The following is a 24,026-nucleotide window of genomic DNA, read 5'->3' as shown; positions in this document are numbered from 1 at the left end:
AACCTACATCCTATAATAGGAAACTGCCTTTAATTCTCTGTTTCATTATTTCTTCCTGACTTTCATCCCTCAGTCTCTAATGTACTATAATATACTCCCATTATCTATTCTTATATATCAAGCCAAAAATTGAGAAACTTAAAATAGTAACCATTTTGTTTCCACTAAATTCATAGAGTCAGAAATCACAGTGGTGCTCAACATGGTGGCTTATCTCTTCGGGAGTTCAGCAGCGGCCAGGGTTCCCAGGAGGCTTCAGAACTTGCCTGCTGCCTCTGACTAAGACAATAAAGTTCTCCTTCTTAACACTTTTCTCTCGGCCAAGTCCCCCATTACTCACTGGTTCCCTCCTGGGCTTCTTTACACATCATCTGGCTTCCAAAGTGGAAGCTGTGAGGTTTCTCGCTGCAGAGGCAGGGAAGTTGCAGACTCTCAGTCCCATGGCATTTGATTGATTTTTTTTTTAAAGATTTATTTTTTTATTACAAAGTCAGGTATACAGAAAGGAGAGACAGAGAAGATGATCTTCCGTCCGATGATTCACTCCCCAAGTGAGCCGCAACGGGCCGGTGCGCGCCGATCGGAACCTGGAACCTCTTCCGGGTCTCCCACGCGGGTGCAGTGTCCCAATGCATTGGGCCGTCCTCGACTGCTTTCCCAGGCCACAAGCAGGGAGCTGGATGGAAAGTGGAGCCACCGGGATTAGAACCGGCTCCCATATGGGATCCCGGTGCGTTCAAGGCAAGAACTTAAGCCGCTGGGCCCGCATTTGATTGATTTTAAGAAGTAACAGCCCAAGGGCCCGGCAGCGTGGCCTAGCAGCTTAAGTTCTTGCCTTGAACGCACCGGGATCCCATATGGGAGCCGGTTCTAATCCCGGTGGCTCCACTTTCCATCCAGCTCCCTGCTTGTGGCCTGGGAAAGCAGTTGATGGCCCAAAGCTTTGCGCCCCTGCACCCGCGTGGGAGACCTGGAGGAGGTTCCTGGTTCCCAGCTTTGGATCAGCGCAGCACCAGGCGTTGCGGCTCACCTGGGGAGTGAATCATCGGATGGAAGGTCTTCCTCTCAGTCTCTCCTCCTCTCTGTATATCTGACTTTGTAATAAAAATAAATAAATCTTTAAAAGAAAAAAAAGAAGAAGTCACAGCCCAAGCAGAGGTTTATGGGGAGAGGAAACAGACTTGACAATGGAAGTGACACGTGAACACAGGAATGGGAGACATTTTTACAAACAGCTTTGCAGACAACCCATCACAGTTCCCACCTTGTGTCTGTCGGAGAAAATCTCACAAGAGTTGCCAAAGATTCATCCAGTAAAATCAACCTTGGAGCCAGCATTATGGTGCAGTGAGTTAAGCCACCACCTGCAACACCAGCATCCAAATACCAGCTCGCGTACCTGCTGTTTCACGTGCAGTCCAGCTCCCTCCTAATGAATCTGGCAAGGCAGTGGATAACAGTCCAAGTTCTTGGCCTCTGCCACCCCTGTGGGAGACTTGGATGAAACTCCTGGCTCCTAGCTTCAGCCTGGCCCAGCCCCAGCCATTGCAGCTACTTGGGAAGTGAACCAGCAAACAGAAGAATCTGTGCGGGGATGGGGGGGGAGGTTGGGGGAGTGGAGTTCTCTCTCTCTCTTTCAAATAAATAAATAAATCTTTTAAAAATATATATCAGTCATCTAATGATCTGTATCACACCTGGATTAATTCAACACATGTGGGTTTTTTTATCTGGTAATCTAGAATTTCAGTATGGTAGAGGTGGAAGGTTTGAGAAGGGACCTAGTATTACCGAATCCTTCACTTAATCCTCTGTTATCAAAAAAACTATTCCCACATTCCAATGTGCCCAGTATTTTTCAAGCCAGATACCATCTTTTCTAACATCACTAGAAAACAAACATCTGCTCTTCAGCTGTGATTCAAGAGCTCAGTCATTCTCCTATTCAGAGGTGCACAGGTGGGAGGGGCAGCAGCATGAGAACACACGCTTTGGCAAGTACCACTGCTGCCTTCACCCTCACGTCTGGAGACGTCGGATCCTGCCAACTTGTGAAACTTTAAAGAATTTTGTGGGGAAATTGGGCTGAATTGCAATCCTGCTCCCTCTCTGGAGCTTAGGACTCAGGCAGCTCAGGTACATTGTGTCCATTACCATGAGAATTTCTCCTATCCAACTTTCAAAATTGTGTTTATATCATCACTTCTCTTGTCACATTTTCCTGAAGTGCTTTATAAAAATCCTTTTATACCATGATAGAGGTATCTAGAAAAGAGTAAGTTAAGTACACAGAGTCAGTCATCTCTGGGATTTTGTATGGAACATAATCACCAACTTCAATACTATAGCTGCTGTACTATAAATTACTCAAGATACAGTCCCTAACCCACTGTCTACAACAGTGCAGTGAACTCCAAATCCAAAGATCAGGCTGGCCCAAGAAAAATGTCCTAGTTCACTAATGAAGATTCATTTCTGCAAAGATACAGTCAACAGCAACCACTTTATTTCCATCCTCTGGATTATCCATGAGTAAGTTAAAAGCCCAGCTTTAAACAATACTATGATATACCTTGTAACATGATACCTCTCTTGCAATTTTGATTTTTAGAACACATTTGTCGCAGACTTTCAAGACACAGAAACTGAGATGTATGAGTGCATGTTTTCCTACCTTTTCTAACAGGAAGAGCCCTTGTCTACTGTCGATTTTCTACTACTCAATCTGTATCAAAAATTGAAAGCAATGTAAGACATACTGTTTTCAAGTTTTGATTATTTCAAAGGCAAATACACACAGAAAGAGATAGAGCCAAACATAGCTTCCATCTGATGGTTCCATTTCCAAATGGCTGACTGAAAATATAAAGATTATTTTATGATTTGGAATAAAGTAAATTAATATTACACATACAATACAAAAAAGGATAAATGTAATTCTACTGGGACCAAGCTAAAAGAAAATAAAGAACTATACAATCAGGTGCCTACTACACAAGAAGAGTATTTCAAAACCACTTGCCATTTCTGCGGGAAGCCTTCTGCAGAGTCACAGGTGGACAAGACTGGGCAGGGGCCACATCTGGAGCAGCAGTTGAGCCTGTGTGATGAGCCTTCACCTTGTCTGCCCAACTGACACCCGTAGGAGCCAGACGGGGAGCAGCCACTGTCCCAGGAGAAGCCCTAAACACGAGAATGAATTCAACATAAAAACCCTGAGTTTACATATATGCCAAACTCATGCGAATTTTGAACTATAAGAGTGAACCCATATATGTAGAACAACACATTTCCACAGCATGTTACAGGCAACTGTATTATAAATTTATCTGGATCTAAGGCTTCATTAATTTCACATAATATAATATATAGGAATGAAGAAGTGAGTGTAGAAGCTTAGTTATTTCAATTTCAAAAATAAAAAACTTTTAAAAAGTCTCATTTCAAGAAAAAATATTTACATAAGGAATCTCAAAAAACTAATTTTCATTTTATTTATCAGCTTAAATGTTAATAACTTGCCACTCATAATATAGGCACTGTTAAAATGAGCTGTCTTGGACTGCATTTCTTACATGAGCCACAGGCATGATGTTACACTAACTATATGTAATCACAATTCACTTACATTGTAGCATACATTCAGTAGTAAAATTTTTAAAACATAACGCACCAATTCTTCCCAATTTTAATATTTTTCCTAAACTTTTAGTTGACTTAAGCTACTTATTTTAAGACTGCAATTTTAAAAGTCCACTTTTATCAGTTTCCAGAAAAATGTTTTAGTTTTCACAGAAAAAATGATACTTTTCCACTCATATTTAAATTATGAGTTAAACTAAAGAAAATAACCTGCATAAACCAATACATTCAGAGTAAACACACAACTCAACCAGCAAGAGCAGAAGTGAGCAGATATACTGAACATAGCTTGTGGCCATGATTGTTCAGCAAGCTAATAAACAGCAGCATGTTTCACAGCGACCACCAAGATCCTCAAGCAGGCCAGCAACAGGAAGATCAGTATGTGAACTTCTACCATACCTGCATTAAAGCTTGCAGCGACAACACACCCTATACAACAGTCCAAACTACAGTCCACTGGAATGTACATACATTACAGATCAAGCTCCATAAAACAGTGTTTAACTACACATGCATTTGTTCTTGTTTGTTTACATATCTTTGAATTAAAGTCCACTTAGGTGGTGAAGTCTCCAACCACTGCCTAATGCCGTACTGCCTAGGGATGGACACTGTGGCAGATGAAGCTGAGTGGCTGTTGGGGACACTCCCATCCCTTATTTGATCAGCAGTTCAAGTCCTAGCACCTCGGCCTCCAATCCAGCTTCCTAATCACACATCCCTGAACGCAGCAGGTGATGGCCCAGGTGCTGGGAGCCCTGCCAGCCACGTGAGAGACCTGATGGAGTTCCTGTTCCCGGCTTCAGCCTGGCCTTTCAGGCATCTGAGGAGTGAACTAGACAGCAGACCTCTCAATCTTGATTTGTTCTCTCTCTCTCTCTCTCTCTCTCTCTCTCCCCCTCCCTCCCTCCCTCCCTATCTTTCTGTCACTCTTTCAAGTAGATAAAAAAAAATAAACATTCAAAAGCCACAGTACTTAATAACTGCATAAAGAAACATGAAACCAAAGTTTGATTCTGTTGAACAAACAATAAGCTTTTACAACATGCATTTTACTAAAGTGGCATGTATTTGGCATGCAGAGACATAGCAAAGAGCTGGAGTTTAAGGTCACAGAAAAAAAGGCATATTTTGTAGATATTAAAATAATTGCAATGCCTTGTAAATATAATAATTCTACTATTTCCAACAGTTAGAAGGAACTGAGGTCAAAGTTGTTAACTGGGACATGAAGGTGACAGAAGGAGCCAAACTGTGGCTTTAAAAGGGAAGAGAGAACTGACCAAGTAAATTGCTTTCCATCCATCTAGTACACAGCAACTGTTAAAACTCACTCTAAAGAATCAGCATCCACACACATTTCTGTCTAAAAATCAAACTTCCCAGAGGCATTTGCCAAAATCAACTGTGACAATTTTTTAAAAACATTTTGTACATTTTGATTAATTTGCAAAGAGTGTAAAAGATCCTCTACTGCTTCACTCTCCAAATGCCTTCAACAGTTTGGCTGGGCCCATCAAAAATCATGAATCTGGGACTCCATCTGGGTCTCCCACATGAGTGGCAGGAACTCAGGGCCAACACCTGCTGTTCCCTTAAGGTGTGTTAGCAAGAAGCTGGGGTCTCACTCAGAAACTCCAATGCAGGATGCATTACATATAAAGTAATAACTGGCACCAAATACCCTTCCTGTGACAAATATCTAAGCCTCACAATTATCAGAGGTGACAATAATATCTAAGGCAAACAAAAGGCTAACCAAAAACCCCAAAAAGGACAATGAAGAATCAACTGTCTGAGGCTTTGTAAAGCTCTCACATATTCCTGGGTTCAAACAGATGTCTCTCTCTCTCTCATTCTCTCTTACACACACACACACACACACACACACACACACACACACACACACAATCATGCTCCAGAAAGACAAGAGAGCAACAGCGAAGGTACTCTGTAAACTACAGTGTTGCTAACGAGCCCTGACAGACACTTACAACTCAGCAAGGACTTAGAGATTCATGGTTCAAGGCATGCAAGAAAACTTCTATTCCTATAGGCTACATACAGCAGAGTGCAAACTTCACATGATTAGTTCACCCAAGTCACTGAAGGAACGACAACCTACAGTGACAGTAACAATCTGATCAATCACATTTTAGAAAAAAATGTTTAGCTTTGAAGAACAACAAATTCCATACATACAGACATGCAAATAGACAAGAGACAATGGCTTACTCTCGGGAAGGACAACAGACACTGTGCTTATTGCACACAGACTGCACAATGAAAGAACACTGAGAAGGAGACCGTGTCTCAAGAAATAATGTACAACAAAGTAGTGCAAGGAAAAACATCAATACAGACAAGTAAATAAGAGAAAGAAGCACCTACACATTCCAGAGGTGAAGAGCACAATAACTCAATACAACATTTGCAACAGGAGTTCACCAGAAACTTTAATCTGGCAGAATAAACTATCAGTACACTTGCGGGAAGATGAGTTGAGATTATCTAGTCTGGAAGGGAAGGGAAGGGAAGAAAGCATGAAGGAAGTGAACAGCCCAAGAGGCCTGCAGGATGCCATCAGAGTATGGACACATTACAGCACGTTCTAGAGGCAAGAAGAGGCAGAGGCGTACAGGGTGCCTTGGGACGGGCGTGTGGAGTGTGGTGGTGCAGTCATTGTGTGGGACGGTAACATCTCATATCACAGGGCACTGTACAAGGCACAGCTTCCTAGCCGGCTTCCTGCTGGTGCTCATGCCTCAAGTACAGTATTACCTGGGTCCCTGCCATCCACATGGCTCACATGTGTTGAGATCTGGGTTCCTCATTTCAGCCTGTCCCAGCCCTGGCTATTGTAGACATTAAGGGAGTGAAACGGTGGATCAAAGTTTTCTCTCTCTCTCTCTTCCTTCTCTTCTCTGTGTGTCTTTCAAGTAAAATGAAAATTTTTAAAACATGAAAAGGAAACATGACTAAAAGTTTTCTGAAATTTTTTAAAGATGTATCTAGTGTTTATATTGGAAAAGCAGATACACAGAGAGGAGGAGAGCCAGAAACAAAAATCCTCTGTCCACTGGCTCACAACCCCAAGTGGCCACAACAGCAAAGCTACACTAATCCGAAGCCAGGCGCCAGGACCCTCTCCCAGGCCTCCCATACGGGTTCCAGGCCACAAGGCCTTGGGCCATCCTTGACTGTTTCCCCAGGCCACAATCCAGGGGCTGGATGGAAAGTGGAGCATCCAGGACACAAACCAGCACCTACATGGGATCCTGGCAGTTGCAACGCGAGGATTTAATCACTAGGCCATCATGCCAGGACCCCAAACCATTCTGAATTTGATGAACACACTAATTCACACATACAAGAGACTCAATAAACTCCAAGAGTGATAAACTCTGAGAACCACACTGAGACCATCACAGCCAAACTACGAAAGCCAGAGGGAAGCCTGGGAGCCCTAAGACAGAAGTAGTGTGCCACACAGACCACTCCTCAACAGACACCCTCTCATCCAAAGCCAGAAAGGCAAAAGGAAGTGAGGCTCAAGGTGCAGAGGATAAACGCTGCTAGCCATGAGTTCTACACAGTGCAAAACCACTCTTCAAAAAACCAAGACCAGCATTGTGCTGCAGGGGATTGAGGCCCAGCTGTGCTGCTGGCATCCCAGAGGAGACTGCCAATTTGAGTCCCCACTGCACTGCTTTCAATGCAGCTCCCTGCTGATGTATCTGGTAAGAGAGCAGAAGATAGGACTTGGAGCAATGATACACAGATGGGGGGTGGGGTGGAGGTCTAAATGGAATTTGGGATTCTTGGCTTCAGCCTGGCACAGCCATCTAGTGAGTAAACACAGAGAGGAGGTATCTGCTGTTGCCTAGCTCTGTATCTTTCCTTGTCTCTCACTCTCTCATGTCACTTTTTCAAACAGATAAATACATTTTTAAAAAAGATATTCCTCAACATGCTGGGAAAAGCAGCAGGAAACAGCTGGAGTGCTCAGGTCCCCGCTATCCATGTCAAAGATCTAGATGAAGCTCCTTCAGTCTGGGACAGCCCTGGCTACTGGGACATGTCAGGAGTAAGCCAGTGGCTGCAAGAGCTCTCTAACTCTGACTTTCAAACAAATATAGCTTTTTAAAAACAGAGAAAATCTGATGCTAACAGATCTGTCCAACAAAAACTACAAAAGGGAGTTCTTGAGGCTGAAATAGTAATTTGAATACACATAAAGAAATAAAGAGGGCCAGTAAGGGACTAGAAAGAGAAATTATGTAAATAAAGATGCGACAATACAAATGTTTTCATGTATGAATGTGTTTGTCTATAACTCTTCTATCTGATTTACAAGAAACTGTATGAAACAAAAATCATAAACTGTGCTGATGGACTTGTACCACAGAAGCAAATATAACCAGTATGACCATAACACAATGTATAACGTATTACTGGATGTGTTGCTGTGAAAAAAATTGCTAGTTTATATTATTAATAATTCAGCATGAAATATAAATCACTGGATTACAATTCATGTTTGAACAGACTACATTTCCTAAAAGCTGAACTTCACTCTCCTGGATTTATTTTTAATTTTACTACAATTTCCAACATATACATGGTTTGGGTCTTGAATGACCATGGAAAGTCCAGCCCTATCCCTTCTGGAGGAATTCACTGAGAACACCAGGCCCTGATGAAGAGAGGAGCTGCTCAGACCAACCAGGGCCTCCCAGGCTGAGCTGCCACACCTGCGCTCAGCAGCCCCAACAGCACCAGGGTACATGGCCCGGGACTGAGCAAGCAGGGGTCCTTCCGCTGTTAGGAGGAGTGGGACGCATGCAGGAAAGACCACCTGCCTGAACTGAGTTCAGGCTTCCACTGACTCATGTGATCTCTCTGTGGGTAATCAAGGTGCTGGGCCTGATTTGGCCTGATCGCACAATCACTGGAACCAGACTTGGGCAACTGGATTAGGCCAAACCTCCTGCCTGATCCAGCACCTCCACCAGAAACATACAAGATAGTTAGAGACCTTGCATGGGACTGCATCCATACACACTGCTATCCCAGTGACCTATGGGGGCCATATCCTGCTGAGCAGCTAGAAATACATTCATCACTTTATACAGCACTATCAGTCACGATACTCTATTATATGAAGAAAATGTTTTACTGGAATGCAAGCTTTAGCAGCTTTTTGACTTGAACTCACCCAAAATTTAAGCTTCTCCGAGCGTTTGAGGTTACGTTAATCCTGTCTGTTGACGGACTTGGAATCACATGACGCCCTGGAGACATCTTCTTTACTTCCCAGGCCAAGGACGTGGGTCTGCCAATTCAAGACACAGAGCAGATGAAATTAACAGAGAGAATAGACCAGTGTCTTTTCTTGCTTGCCAGTGGATCAAAACATCACCAGCTCACTACAGTGTTGTTTCCAGGAAAGTTACCATGGTACCAGTGAGAAATCAACGATGGGGGATGCTGGTGTGGCACAGCCAGATAAACCTTCAACTGCCATGCTGGCATTCCATGTTAGCAAAGGTCCTTGATCTGGCTACTGCACTGCAGCCCAGCTCCCTGCTAATGCACCTGGGAAAAGCAGAAGACCCAAGGACCTAAGCCCCTGCCACCCACGTGGGAGGCTGGGAAGGAGTTCCTGGCGTCAGCCTGGCCTACCCTATCTGTTGCACAGTTAGGGGAGCGCACAAGCAGGTAAATGATTATTCTCGTTCTCTTCCCCCCCCCTTTCTCTTTCTAACACTACCTTTCAAATAAATTTTTAAAAACTGTTTTTCAAAACGAGAAAACAAAGATGCTGCCTTAGGACTTTCCATTCACTGCAATAAAGCAACTGAACTCTATGGATCCCAAGGATCACAGTAGTCTTTGCTGAGAAAGCTAACAAAAGCAACCTACCTTCCCTTTCCTCTTGAGTGGTCCCACAGCAACACACTGACAGGATGCCCACCCCTGCTAGACCTCTCCTCTGGGCACTGGCTGCCCTACCCCCAGGCTCAGTCGAATCCCCATCATTCCCACGGCTTTACTTGAGTCTTAATCTCCATTCAGGTTAGTTCTTGTACTCTTTTTTATTTTCCTTGTCAAAAAAAACACGATATTCTTAAATAATAAGAAAAGTCAAGTAACATATTAGTCAAAAGCCTAAAGCTTTAAACAATAAAAGGCCAAATCATTTCAGAAAGGGTCTAACAAGTCATGCACCCACAAAATCAACAGTATCCATTACCCTTCAACCTCAAAACTCACCAGCTATTCTGACTAAGGAATACATTAAGAAGAAGCATAGTTTATTTCACATTCATTGATTTGCTTCATCTGAAAGGCCCACCACTTGGTAAAATAGATAACATTCTTCAAATAGCACTTCTGTGTCCTCTGTGAAGTCTTTCCTGATCCATCCTTCAAGGGAAATACACACTTCACTGAACACGCAGGAAACTTCCTGCAGTAGGAAACAAGCTCTATGTTGTCACACTCTAGGGCCAAAAATTCTGTGAGAGCAGTAAATGTGGCATATTCAAAAATTACATTTCTGTACTAAATAAAGCGCTTTATACTGGGAGGCTCCCAATCAACACTTGCTTCTGAGTCAATAAGAAATACAGCACTCGGGCCAGGCGCGGTGACCTAACAGCTAAAGTCCTCGCCTTGCACATGCTGGGATCCCACATGGGCTCTGGTTCATGTCCCAGCAGCCCCACTTCCCATCCAGCTCCCTGCCTGTGGCCTGGGAAAGCAGTTGAGGACAGTCCAAAGCCTTGGGACCCTGCACCCACCTGGGAGACCTGAAAGAGGCTCCAGGCTCCTGGTTTCAGATCAGCACTGCTCTGGCCATTGTGGTCACTTGAGAAGTAGGTCAACACAAGGAAGATCTTCCTCTGTCTCTGTCTTTCCTCCTCTATGTATATCTGACTTTCCAATAAAAATGAATAAATCTTACCCAAAAAAAAGAAATGCAGCACTTAATTTTTATATCCATACAAATCTTAAGTCAACTCAGAGTCAAATTCGTCATCAGTTCCAAAGCCTGCTTGCTATTGAGACTGTGGGCCACAGTGACACAAACGCCGGAGCTCACTACCTGCTCTGAGCATCTGTCTTCTCGAGCTTCTCCTGCAGCTGAATCCAGGCGATCAGTGCTTTGAAATCCCTCACGTAGTTATCCAGCATCATCAGCACCTCCTAATTGAAAACAAGCAAAAGACATTCAATTCCATTTTGAGACCAAAAAAATCTCAAGGAAAAGTTATGAGAGTGATGACCGTGCAGGAATAACTTTCCTCACTGGGGCTTGCTTTGTGGGCCTTCTTTTCCTTCGTTCTCATTGTTAGGTAAGATAAGAAATATGTGCAGGTGAGATTGGTAATACCAAGAACTGGTGTCACTATTCCTCCTCAAGACCTCCCCGGGGAACCATCAATTTTCTACTGTGAAGCTTGATAAACAGAGAAGTACGTACGTGAAACAAAAATTTACAGATAAATTTTCACAGAACAGCCATGTAACGAGCACAGAAGTCCACAGATAAATGACTATTTCTATCTTGCCTCTTCAATGTGCTAATAGGTCTTGCCATATCATAATCCAGAATATAAGCACAAAGATAGCAATTTACAGGCACAAATGACTAAGAGGCACCTGGAACCTCTGGATGTCTGGACTGACCAGCAAGGCCCATTTCCCACACGTGGTCAGTTAACCACTCCCTGCAAGAGGCATGGAACCCAGAGAACAAAGAAAATGAAAAACAGAGACAGGATACACCTCAGAAACTGACCCCAATGAAATGGAGATATGTGAGTTATCCAACAGGGAATTCAAAAGGATAGGCATAAAGATGCTCAGGGAGTAATACATAGAAAAGGACCTCACCAAAGAGAAAACAGAAACACTCCAGACAGTAGTTATACCGCAGAGGAATACAATAACTGAACTGTTTGATGAAAGGGGTGTGGCAGCAGACTGCAATGACTAGAAAAAAGACCAGTGAGCTGCAAAACAGGTCACTGGTAATCACATCAATCTGGAGACAAAGGGCAAAGAAGGAAGAACACAGAAGAACAAATTCATGACGAATAAATAAATCAACAAAAATCTGTGCATGGGGTCAGTGCAATGGCTCAACAGGCTAATTCTCCACCTGTGCATGCTAGCATTTCATATGGGTGTCCACTTCTGATCTAGTTCCCTTACGGCCTGGAAATGCAATGCAGGACAGCCCAAAGGGACCTTGGGACCCTGCACCCATGTGGGGACCTAGAAGAGGCTTCTGGCTCCTGGCTTTGGATCGGCTCATCTCTGACCACTGCAGTCATTTGGGGAATGAACCAGCAGATAAAAGATCTTTCTCTTTGTATCCCCTTCTAAAAAGAAAGAAATCACTGTGTATATACACACACACGCATAACAAGCTATGCCATAAGGGAGAAAGGTACAGAAAGCCTATTCGATTAAAAAATGTTGAAAACTTTCTAAGCCTGTGTAATAAAACATAAATCTAGATCCAGAAAACAAAAATGAAAAAAAGAAAGGAGATGAATCCAGAGACTTAGAGATTCCGTGTGAGACCATTTGAAAAAAGTGACAGAATTTCAAAGCCAGCCAAGACAAAAACAACTTATTATATACAAGGATCTCCATGACACTGTCAGGGGGTTTCTCAGTAGAAACTTTGCAACCCATGAAGGGCTGACGTGTATAGTCAACATGCTAAATGGCAAGTGCCAACCTGAAATAACTGTCACCAGACAACCTGTCCTTCAAAACTCAAGGGGAAGTAAAGACTTTCACAGACACACAAAATCTGCACAATACAGATCTACTTTGTAAGAAATGCTAAGTTAAACAGCAACAGGACAGCACAAGTACGAAATCTGTAGACAGCTCTAAATACATGAACAAAAAAAGAATACTTTAAGACTACCATAATGGTGGACACAGCAATGGCATCAATGGTAACTCTAGGATAGAAGACACAGAGTAAAGGTATTAACACAGCTAAAAATCATCTTAACAGCATTTAATATAAATGGCTGCCAACATGGACAACGATATCATATGTGGGAGGGGGAGAGGTAAGGACAGAGAGATCTTACATTCAAGGGGAATCAAACTGCTATCAGCTTAAAATAAACTATTTTAATTCTGAGATACTTTGTATAAGCTCTTTGGTAACCACAAAGAAAATGCCTAAACAAGCTACACACACACACACACACACACACACACACATACACATGGAGGAATTAAAACCCAGCAATATAAAATAAGCAAAAAAAATCAAGCAAAAACAATAAGTAAGAAAAAGAGAGCCGTAACAACTGTAAGAAATACAGGAAACCATGAACAAGGAAAAAAACCAAAGGCTGAGCTCCACCATGGCCTCCCGTGTCACTGGCAGGGACCAAAGCACTTGACCATCTCCACTGCATTCCAAGGCACATCAGCAGGAAGCTGGACTGAAAATGGATCAGCTGAGACTTGAACAGGTACTCATCCAGGGTGTTAGGCATGAAAGGCAGAAGCCCAACTTGCTGTGCCACAATGCTAGCCCCCAAAATTCCTGTATATTGTAAAATGATAGTCACCAAAACAGTAAAATATTGGTATAAAAAGACACACACACCAATGAAACTGAATCAAGCACTCAGGGACACCACTGAAAAGGCACAGAGAGGGCAAGTTAACCTCTCAAATGAACAGTGTTGAGAAAACTAAACAGCCATATGCAAAAGAATGAACCTGGACCAATGTTTTATACCACACATGAAACTGACTAAAGTCTAAATGCAAACACTGAAGCTGTAAAACAACTAGGGAAAACAAGAGAAGATACAGGATGGTGCCCAGGCAACGACCCTGAGGGGAGGGAGGATACACATAAAAACCGCACGGTTGGCGCTGAGGTGCAATGGCTTAAGCCCCTGCTCGTGGTGCCAGCATTCCATATGGGAGCACTGATTTGAGTCCCATTGCTCTGCTTCTGATCTAGTTTCGTTTTATTATGCACAGGGCAGGCAAAGGAGATTGGTGCAAATACTCAAGCTGCTGCCACCCACATGGGGAAACCAGGGTGGAATTCCTGCTTCCTGGTTTGCCTGGTCATTAACATCTGCAAAAGCATGAAAGCAACTAGAGGACATTATGCTAATAAATGAAATAAATCAGACATGGAAAGAAAAATACAGTATGTGACCTCATTTAAATCTAGAACCTACAAATGTTGAATGTGCAGAAACAAAGAATGCCGGTTACCTGGGGCAGAGAGAAGGAAACAATGGGGAGATGTAGATCTGAGAGTGGGAACTTCCAGTTACGTAGGACAGGACGCCTAAGGCACAGCACGGGGAATGGCGTTAGCAGCACTGGGCGGCATATGGGAAATCAGCTGAGCGTTCTTACCATTACACACATTAGCAAGCTAACTCTGAAGTCTTACATTACTAATTACTTGACGGTAGTAACCATTTCACCACACCTACGTGTATCAAAACATGGTGTATACCTTAATTATCATGTAAAAATGAATACACACATAAACAATGTCATTTACATCAATGGCCAATATGCAAGTATAAATCTCACATGGTAAGATGGCGACATGAGCTTCTGAAGGTGAGTTTAACTGACCGGCTTTCATGCAGAGCCATTTTCAAGTCAGCTGAACTACAAATAACAGATCATCTGTGACCGTCGTACTCATCTGTGATCCTTACCACTATGCACTCTAGCCTGCTTCTTCAGATGATCTAAAATTATAGTACTGTGACAATGCATTTACAGACCTGGCCAAAAAAAAATTTTGGCACTGAAACAAAGTTAAAATCTGTATTTTAAAAAAAAGAAGAAGAAGCAAAGAAAACAGACGGTAAAAGCCCAGGTCACTGACAGTACACCAATGCTCAAAAAGGAAAAACAGAGGGGCAGGTGTTGTAGCACAGTGAGTGACACTGCACTACGCTAGTATTGCGCATGAAATGGCTGCTTCAGTCACAGATGCTCTGCTTCCAATGCAGCTTCCTGGAGCAAGCAGATGATGGCCCGAGTCCTGGGGCCCCGCCACCTCTATGGGAGACTTTGATGGAACTCCAGGCTGCTGGCTTCCACATGGCCCAGCCCTGGCTTGTTGCAGGCATCTGGGGGGAATCTTCCAGCACATGAAGGAACTACCCACAGAGCTCACTTGTTCAAGGTGTCAATTTGCCTTTCCAATTGTAAATCAATACATAAAAAGGATCAAGTGTTGGGGCTGGCACTGTGGTATAATGGACTACGCTGCTGCCCACAACGCTGGCATTCCATGTGAGCTCCAGCGTCAACTCCAGTCCCCACTGCTCCACCTCAGATCCAGCTCCTTGCTAATACACCTGGGAAAACAATGGCAGATGGCCCACGTGCCTTGGTCCCTTTCAGCCCTGGGGAAGACCCAGATGGAGCTCCAGACTCCTGCCTTGGCCTGCCAGGCCCCAGCTGTTACAGCCATCTGGGAATCAGATCAAAGATCTCTTTCTCTCTCACAGTTGCTCTCATGCTCTCTCTCACCCTAGCTAGCACTGTCTTCAAATTAACATCTTCTAAAAATGTTAAGGGAATTTTTCCTTTGTTTAATAATGAGCATGTGCAGTATAAGTGTTACATTTCTACAGTTAAGTCTTAGGCTGACTGCAGTTACCAGTGGAACTCCAAGACCTCAGCAGGATCTGTCCCTCAGGTGGGTTTTAAACACACAGGCATATTTCAGAAATCAGAGCTGTGACTAACAATAAATGAACAAATGTATGTAAAGTTATTCATAAATTAAACTGAATGATACCCTTACTTTAGTCATTATAATTACAGTCTATTTTAAAAGACTCGTTTGAACAAAGCAGCACTGTTTATTTCCTTTCCGAGAAAGTTTTTGGTGCCAGATCACTGGTAATAAAAGCTTTCTATAGTCAGGAAAAGGACAAATTTTAAAATTAGTTGGCTTCCTTTTCTCAATTCTACTAATTCAAACTCTTTAATTAAATTTATTTGATTTATATCACCTACATTAGGGCACACAAAGATTTAGTTCAGGATAGTTTCTTTGGGAAGTTTTCTGATTTTCCCTATTTGTTAAACAATAACAAAAGCGAAAGAAGGAAACAACTCCGAAGGACAAGCCCAATTCAATGTCTACACTCCTTGCATGAGCAGGCACAGAAAACATGCACTGGGTGGCTTCAACAGCCTATCTTCAGGAAGGTTCTGCTCAACCTTATCCAAAGCAATCGGAGTGGTGCCACACAGCTGTAATCCAAGTCATGTTTTACGAACAAGGAAACACAAACAAGACACGCAGCTGGGGCCACTCGCAGTCACTGAAGCACATCTTTCTCCCTGCAGCTATGAAGGGCATCTTGTCAAGCAGGATGAAACAGAACAAAAGTGGCTCTCAAAGTAACATTATAGGCATCCAGCTAACTGCATATAGACGTGCAGCTAAAATTACCAATTACTTTACTGATTGCCTGCAACGGATTCGATTGGTTTGTAATTAATTGTAGTTACTGGCGCACAGAGCAGGATGGTTGGCGCCGTCCCTTTGTCCTCCTGACACACTATACCAGTGCCCAGGTCCCTAAGCAGAACTGCACGACAGCCTTCAGGGCCAGGCATCTCACGAGACAGCAGTGGCCAAAGGGAGCCCTTATGGAGAGGAAATGCTCTACCAAAGCAGAAACAAGCTTTGAAACATACTAAGCTTTGGGCCCGGCGACATGGCCTAGCGGCTGAAGTCCTCGCCTTGGAGGCCCCAGGATCCCATATGGGCGCCGGTTCTAATGCCGGCAGCTCCACTTCCCATCCAGCTCTCTGCTTGTGGCCTGGGAAAGCAGTCGAGGACGGCCCAATGCATTGGGACACTGCACCCATGTGGGAGACCTAGGGGAGGTTCCTGGTTCCCGGCATCGGATCAGCGCGCACCGGCCCATTGCGGCTCACTTGGGGAGTGAATCATCGGACGGAAGATCTTCCTCTCTGTTTCTCCTCCTCTGTGTATATCTGGCTGTAATAAAATGAATAAATCTTTAAAAAAAAAAAGAAAGAAAGAAACATACTAAGCTTTACCAATACTCTACCTAGCTTTGAAAAAGTTACTGCTGGAATGAACGGTTCAAAAGGGAAAGCAACTGAAGGTAAAATGGAAATACCCATTGTCAAAGTGCCCAGTATCATTTACAATCTTGGAATCCCCAGTCACTCACCCCTTTCAAATCTCTCTTCTTAGCTTTCACCATAAGCCCCCTAGATAAAGGACATATAATACATTTACTGACCAAAATTCCACATATGAATACAGTCTACTAACAGAAGCTACTCTATAATCAAATCCCTACCAGCATCCCTGTGTGTAATTACTATGTGCTTCTGGCTGGGTAACGACACAAACACTTGACTGAGATCCCGAACTGATCTTTACCTCGGCTCACTTACAGACTGACTAAACCAGATGCCCTTCTCCTAGAATAGTCCCTAGTAAGGAAAATCAAGCACTTGGAGTAGGTTTTGCCCTGGCGACTAAGACACAGGTTAAGAGGCCTGCCATCTCCTGTTGGAGTACCTGGGTGCCCTTTCTAGCTCCGTTCCAATTTCCCTTCCTGGAACAGAGCAGGTAATGGATCCAGTACTAGGGTCCCTGCCACCAGCCCAGGAAATGCAGATCACATTCCTGGTTCCTGGCTTTGCTCTGGCCCACGTCCAACTGCTACAGGCATTGAGGGAATGAGCCAGCAGAAGGGAGTTCTGTCATCAGTGTCTGTCTGTTTGTCTATCTCTCTCAAATAAATAAGTTTTGTTAAGTCAAAGATCTAGGGGCCCGGCGGCATGGCCTAGTGGCTAAAGTCCTTGCGCCAGTTCTAATCCCGGCGGCTCCACTTCCCATCCAGCTCCCTGTTTGTGGCCTGGGAAAGCAGTCGAGGACAATCCAAAGCCTTGGGACCCTGCACCCACGTGGGAGACCCGGAAGAAGCTCCTGGCTGTTGGCTGTGGATCAGCACAGCACCAGCTGTTGTGGTCACTTGGGGAGTAAATCATCAGATGGAAGGTCTTCCTCTCAGTCTCTCCACTTCCTCTGTATATCTGACTTTGCAATAAAAATAAATAAATCTTTAAAAATACATAAATAAATTTTTTTTAAAAAATCCCTGTTCTCGAGGCCAAGTAAAAAAAGATACTACAAATTTTTCCTTCAATCATTCCATCTAGTTTTCTTTTCAGCAGCTCCTCAGTCCCTGAAATATGTGCCCCCATCAAGGTTGACAAAATGACAAACAGCTAGCCTGGCAGGCCATGTATATAGTTCCTACCTTGTAGAAATCCCAAACAGTTGTTCCCATAATACTAGGAAATCATAATCAAAATCTGGCAACTGTATGGCAGCTTCCTCAAATCAGTCACCCAATATGAGGAAATCTCGAGGTTTAAGACAATAATGTCCAAGTGACTAATCTCTTTCTAGACAGTGACCAGAACTCACGTCTATGAGTGAGTAAAAAGGCCCATCCGAAGAAACCCCAAACTCAACAGTGTGGCAAATAAACTGAACTAATAAGGTAGCCGTGAATCTCATCCCCATTTCCACAGCTATGGCAATCTGTCTTGAACTAACATCAACTTTCTAACACCCCTTTTCCTGCCTCCACATGAAAACTACAGGTGGCCAGCTCAAACTTCAGACCAGAAAAGGTCTCCCCAAGAAACTGTTCAACCAATCTGGACAATAAGTAGCTGGACTCTATGCTTGGTATATGTTTGCAATGAAAGAATCTTGATTGAATTTGAACTGTAATACTGCATCAAGGTGGAGGAATCCACCGGGGGGAGGGGAGGGGGAGGAAAAAAAAAAATAAAAAAAAAAAAAAAAAAAAAAAAAGAAAACTACAGGTGGATGCTACTAAGATGAAGACCAATGAGAAGTTCAGGACAAGATTATTTCTTTAATAATAATAATAATAATAATAATAATAATAATAATAATAGTTATCATGATGGTTCAGTGGCTAAATCTTCGCCTTGCATGTGTCAGCAACCCATAGAGGTGCCATGTCCACCTCCCATCCAGCTCCCTGCCTGTGGCCTGGGAAAGCAGTGGAGGATGGCCCAAAGCCTTGGGACCCTGCACCCCTTGTGAGACCCAGAAAAGGCTCCAGGCTCCTAGCTTCAATCAACTCAAATCTGGCTGTTGCAGTCACTTAGGGAGTGATCCAGCAGATAGAAGATCTTTCTCTGTATCTCTTTCTCTCCATAAATCTGCCTTCCCAATAAAAATAAAATAAATATTTTTAAAAAGAGGGGGAGAGAAAAAAAAAACTTCATTTATTTGAAAGGTTGTTACAGATGGAGAGCTGGAAACAGAATCAGACATTTTGCATGTGCTGGCTCCACTCTCCAGATGGCCAAGATTAGGCCAGACGGAAGCCAGGGACCAGGAGCTTCCTCCAGGTCTCCCAGCTGGATGCAGGGGTCCAAGAACTTAGGCCACCTTCCACTGTTCTCTCAGGGACATTAGCAGGGAACTGGATCAGAAGCAGAGTAGTCAGGACTCTGCTCAGTGCCCTACTGGGATGCCAGAGATGAAGACCCTGACTTTATTCACTATGCTACCACGCTGGCCCCAGGGCTGAGATTATTCATCCTGTTATATTATTCCAGTCTTCAAACAAGAAGCGAAAAATCCTTATTTAATTACAGTCTCCATTTGGAATCCCAAAGTCTCCCAAATTATAGGTAGTGCTAGACTTCAGTCATTTGGCCTTCCTGAACTCTACCATAATGAATACATACACAGTTCAGCACAGATTATCACAAGTGTGGAAAAGTCAGCTAGGACTATGTCATAGGCGTTTGGGATTGCTTCTGTTACTTATCCGAGACACAGTGATACAGACAGATAAAGCAGTTTCATTTCCCACATGTCCACAACAATCGGGACAGAGCCCAAGTCAGGATATGGGAACTCTGTCCAGGTCTCACACGTGCAAGGTATCATGTAAGCCCTCATCTGTTGCCTCCCAGTGTCTGCATTAACAGGAAGCGTGAGACCAGAGCCGGAGCTAAGGATCAAAGCCAGGCATGCAGCTGTGGGATACAGACATCCCAACTCCTGGTAGGATGTGCTCAACGTCCAAATGATGAGTCTATTCTGGATTCAGAAGGCCACAGAGAATCAACAAAGCTTCATGACAGTAGAGTACTATATTACATCGGAAATGTACTTTGAAAGTAGTAATGTTATCGATGAGAAATATCAGATAATGGAAACGGAGGCATCCATAACATGAACAGCAGCTCACCAGAGTAATAAAGGTATTAGAAAGTCATACTAGGGAAAATGAAAGGGGCTGGTAGAGTTTTTTAGAAAAATGAAAATTATGGGGGTCAACACTGTGGCACACCAAGTCAAGCTGCCACCTGTGATGCCAGCATATGGGCACTTGTTCCAGTCCCAGCTGCTCCACTGCAGACCCAGCTCCCTGCTGATACACCAGGGAAAGCATTGGAAAATGGCCCCTACCATGCATATGGGAGACCTGGAAGAAGCTCCTGGACCCTGGCTGTGCCTGGCCCAGCCCCAGCCACGGTAATCATTTAGAGGGTGTACTAGCAGATGCAAGACCATCCATCTTTCTCTATCTCTCTGCTCCCCCACACCCTCTTCTGTAACACTGCCTTTAAAAAAATAACTAAATAAATCCTTTTAAACAATAGATAAATGGATAAAAACTTTTCAGTTGGCAATGAACATGAGTAATTGGAATAATGACAGCTCCATCAACAGAAGTCACTCATTCAAATGTGAAAGCAAGGTAAAAAAAAATGCTACGATCCCTACTCCCTCGGAGTCTACCATAGCCAGGAGCTTCGCCCAGATAAGTCCGACTATAGTCAGCAAAGTTATGACACAGCAGTTATAGTCTCAAGTTATTAGTTATTCCACTTGAAAGAAAACAAGACAAGCACTTTGCTCTAATGATAGTAATGTCTATGAGAGTCAGGTAAAAGGAACAGGGATTTACCACCACTTAAGCACAGGAGAACTCATCTGTCTCTACAACTTAAACAATCATAAAATGATGCTTGGAGAAATGCTATAAACATGGTGAAATTAATTTCTGAACCAACCAAACAGCATGTTACTGTAAACATATAATGCATGAAACACAGCAGACAATAGCTAGACTAGGGCCGGAAGGCCCAGATCCAGACACAGAGAGCAGAAAAGATGGCTGTTAATGTAAAATAACGGTGACGTCACTGAAGCCTACCACCAGGAATGCACAGAACTCGGCCTGCTGTCCCTGTGCACTCACGTACCTCTGGGACAAATGCTAATGCACAGGCAAGGCCAGCCAGAAAAAGAGAAAGCACAGTAATATGCATTTCAGATAAAACAGAATTCACAAACAAAAACACTAGAAGACAAAAATGATCACTTCTAGGCTAAGAAGATGTCAAACTCACAAGGGAAACACAACTCATGACTAGATAACATACAACTAACAAAAAGTCAAGGAAATTAAAAAAGACAAACTGCAGTTGTAAAGATTTAAAAATATCTCAGCATCTTATAGATTAACAAATAAAGAAGCTATTTTTGAAGAATCATATCACTAAAAATATACACATAAATCTGTCACTCTCCAGCTCAGGAGAACCCACCTCACACACTCCTTCCACGGCCCCAGGTGTTTATAAACACCCAGCTCATCCACTCTCTCCCTGTGGGGCTTCTCCTCTTCTCTGCCTCCCCGTCAGTTTAGGCTCCAGGACCCACTCCTCCAACTACCCTTTCTTGAGCCCCTTAACTTAACGGACATTCTGATGTGTCTGTCTAAAGGATACCATCTGCGTGCATTCCAAGCACATGACGGACTGCTAAGGAGCGGGGACCAACGGCTTCACGCAGTCACTTAACACCCATCAACTGAGCATTTTACTACATTCCAATGCCAGTACCAAGCCCCGAAGAGGGAGGGGTAAACAAGAGTGTGGGCTCTGTCATCATGAAGCTTAACATCTATCAAGAGAAAGAAATATCAAACAACTAAAAACGTAATTGTTCAACTTCAGTTGTGGTAAATCTGTCTCAGGAGAAGCAGACATGAGCATCTGAGAAGCTCAAGCCTCAGTAAGAGGCGCCCCTGAGGAACTGACACACTGAAATCTGGGTTACAAACATGAGTGGGGATAAAACAACAAAGACGGGAGCAGCATTCTGGGCGGGAAATTGTGAGAATGGAAGGCCTGGGAAGACGGGAGCACAGGGCAGACAGGAGCAACTGGAAGGCTAGCTGAGGCAGGAGGGCTGAGAGAAAGGGACGCCAAAGCAGACATGCGTCATCAAGTTGCTCAAGATCTGCAGGCCAGGGGAACCTTGACGCTCAGAACAAAGGGAAACGTGGGAAGAGTCATCACCACAGAAGGGGGCTATGCCTTTGGTGAACTGCCACCCGCCTGGGCTGTGGAGAACAGACTGCAGAACACAGAGTCCACATAGGCTTCACTGGTAATTCCCACAGTTTAGCAGCAACGTAACGAGGACCGCAGCAGAGAATGGGAACAGGCAGCAGCTTAGGAGCAATCCTTACAGGAGCTAACTCACGAAGCCGAAGATGGCTTCGACTCAGTCACCTCAGTGCAAGAGTATCTGTCACTCATTCGAGGGAAACACAGCTCCAATAGCCCCAGCTGTTCTACTTCTAATTCAGCACCCTGCTTATGCCCTGGGAAAACAGTATCCTGCATCCACATAAGAAACCCAAAGGAAGTTCCTGGTTGCTAACTTGAGTCTGGCCCAGACCTGGCCATTGTGCCCATTTGGGGGAGGAGGGGTGAACCAGCAGATAGAAAGTTTGTCTCTCTTTCCCTCTCTATTAAATCTGCTCTTCAAATAAAAATAAATCTTTTTTTAAAATAAATTTTAAAAAGAGAGGGGTAGGGTAGGTATAAATTTCGAGTCATCAGCAAATTAAGCCCAGGCCTGACAGAAAACAGCAGAGAAAAGTATAAAACAGTGAGTAAAGAGGGCCTGGTGTGATGGCTCAGTGGTTAAATCCTCACCTTGCAAGCACTGGGATCCCATATGGGTGCTGATTCATGCCACTTCGCATCTCGCCTTCTGCTTGTGGCCTGGGAAAGCAGTCGAGGACGGCCCAAAGCCTTGGGACCCTGCACCCGCATGGGAGACCCACAGGAAGTTCCTGGCTCCCGGCTTTGGAAAGGCTCAGCTCTGGCCATTGCGGCCATTTTGGGAGTGAACTAGTGGATGGAAGATCTATCTCTCTGTCTCTCCTTCTCTCTGTAAATCTGTCTTTCCAATAAAAGTAAATAAATCTCAAGGGAAAAAAAAAGTGAGAAAATAAAGTGGGCTGAAACGAGCCTCATGATCTCCAAACACTCAAAAGCAGGCCAAAAAGGAAAAACCAACAAGAGGGTGGCCTAAGCAGCAGCCAACAAAGGAAAAGGAAAACCAGCAGAAGGGGACCCAGAGACAGCGTAAGGAAGGGAGATGGTCCACGGTGCAGAGGGTGGTTCAGAACCGAACAGAGGCCCTCCCAAGAACTTGCATGCACCAGGCTCAGCAACTAACAGGTTCCGGGGAGAAAACAGAGCGCAGGCAGCAAGCAGATGAAAGGAGGGAGCAGGATGAGGGTGCGTGGCTGGCTGGATGCTTTTCTGCACTGTTTTCAGAGTGGAAGAACAGCAATATGACAAATGATAATGAAGAAAACAAGATACTGTAGAGGAAAGAGAAGCATCTCCCAGCTGTGATGGGGACCTGGGAGGCTGCCATGCACCAGCCACTCCATTCTCCATCAGTTGCTTCAGATACCCCACTAATGAGCGAAGAGCCCACACATTTCCACTGAGTTCCATTTCTTCTGCTTCATCCTGCAGGTCAAACAGAGATGTTCTCTCAACAACAGTCTCCCATGAGCTCTGCAATAACTTTGCCTCTTCCATGACTTCCTGGACTTGACTATCTTCCTGTCTCTATGATTGGTCCTTCCTTGTTCGTGGACCAAATGCCTCTTTCCTTATCTGTAACTCCTTTTCCCAAACCTGAAAAGTATTTCCTTTTTGTTGCATACCATGCCTTCCAAAACACATTCGCAAGATGTCACTTTGATTTATACTTGATTTATTGAACTGAGAAGTCTCAACTCGATGAAAAATATCCAAAGAGATCTTACAAATTTCAAGGAAAAATGCAAGTAAAAGACAAAAATTTTAAAAACAGATTTCTCAGCATTAATTTTCATGACACTTTTGTGAGAAATGCTGAGTCCTAAGAACTGGGGTCCCGTGATACAACCACATGCATGCAT

General features: G+C 43.8%; 1 protein-coding gene across 1 annotated transcript in view; it reads right to left on the bottom strand.

Moving 5' to 3' along the window:
* Positions 1-2,971: 2,971 nt before the first annotated feature.
* LOC131480512 (S phase cyclin A-associated protein in the endoplasmic reticulum-like) overlaps positions 2,972-24,026 on the bottom strand; it is a 73,776-nt gene continuing 52,721 nt past the window's right edge. The window contains exons 6-8 of the mRNA XM_058665504.1: positions 10,757-10,857; positions 8,864-8,980; positions 2,972-3,183 (exon numbers count right to left, since the gene is read on the bottom strand). Of these exons, the coding sequence (XP_058521487.1) occupies positions 3,009-3,183; positions 8,864-8,980; positions 10,757-10,857 (393 nt within the window). The 3' untranslated portion in view covers positions 2,972-3,008. The remainder of the gene's footprint in view (positions 3,184-8,863; positions 8,981-10,756; positions 10,858-24,026) is intronic.

This window comes from Ochotona princeps, chromosome 6, assembly GCF_030435755.1.
Source record: "Ochotona princeps isolate mOchPri1 chromosome 6, mOchPri1.hap1, whole genome shotgun sequence".
NCBI classification, from domain to species: domain Eukaryota; kingdom Metazoa; phylum Chordata; class Mammalia; order Lagomorpha; family Ochotonidae; genus Ochotona; species Ochotona princeps.
This window is presented reverse-complemented; position numbering and strand designations above follow the sequence as displayed.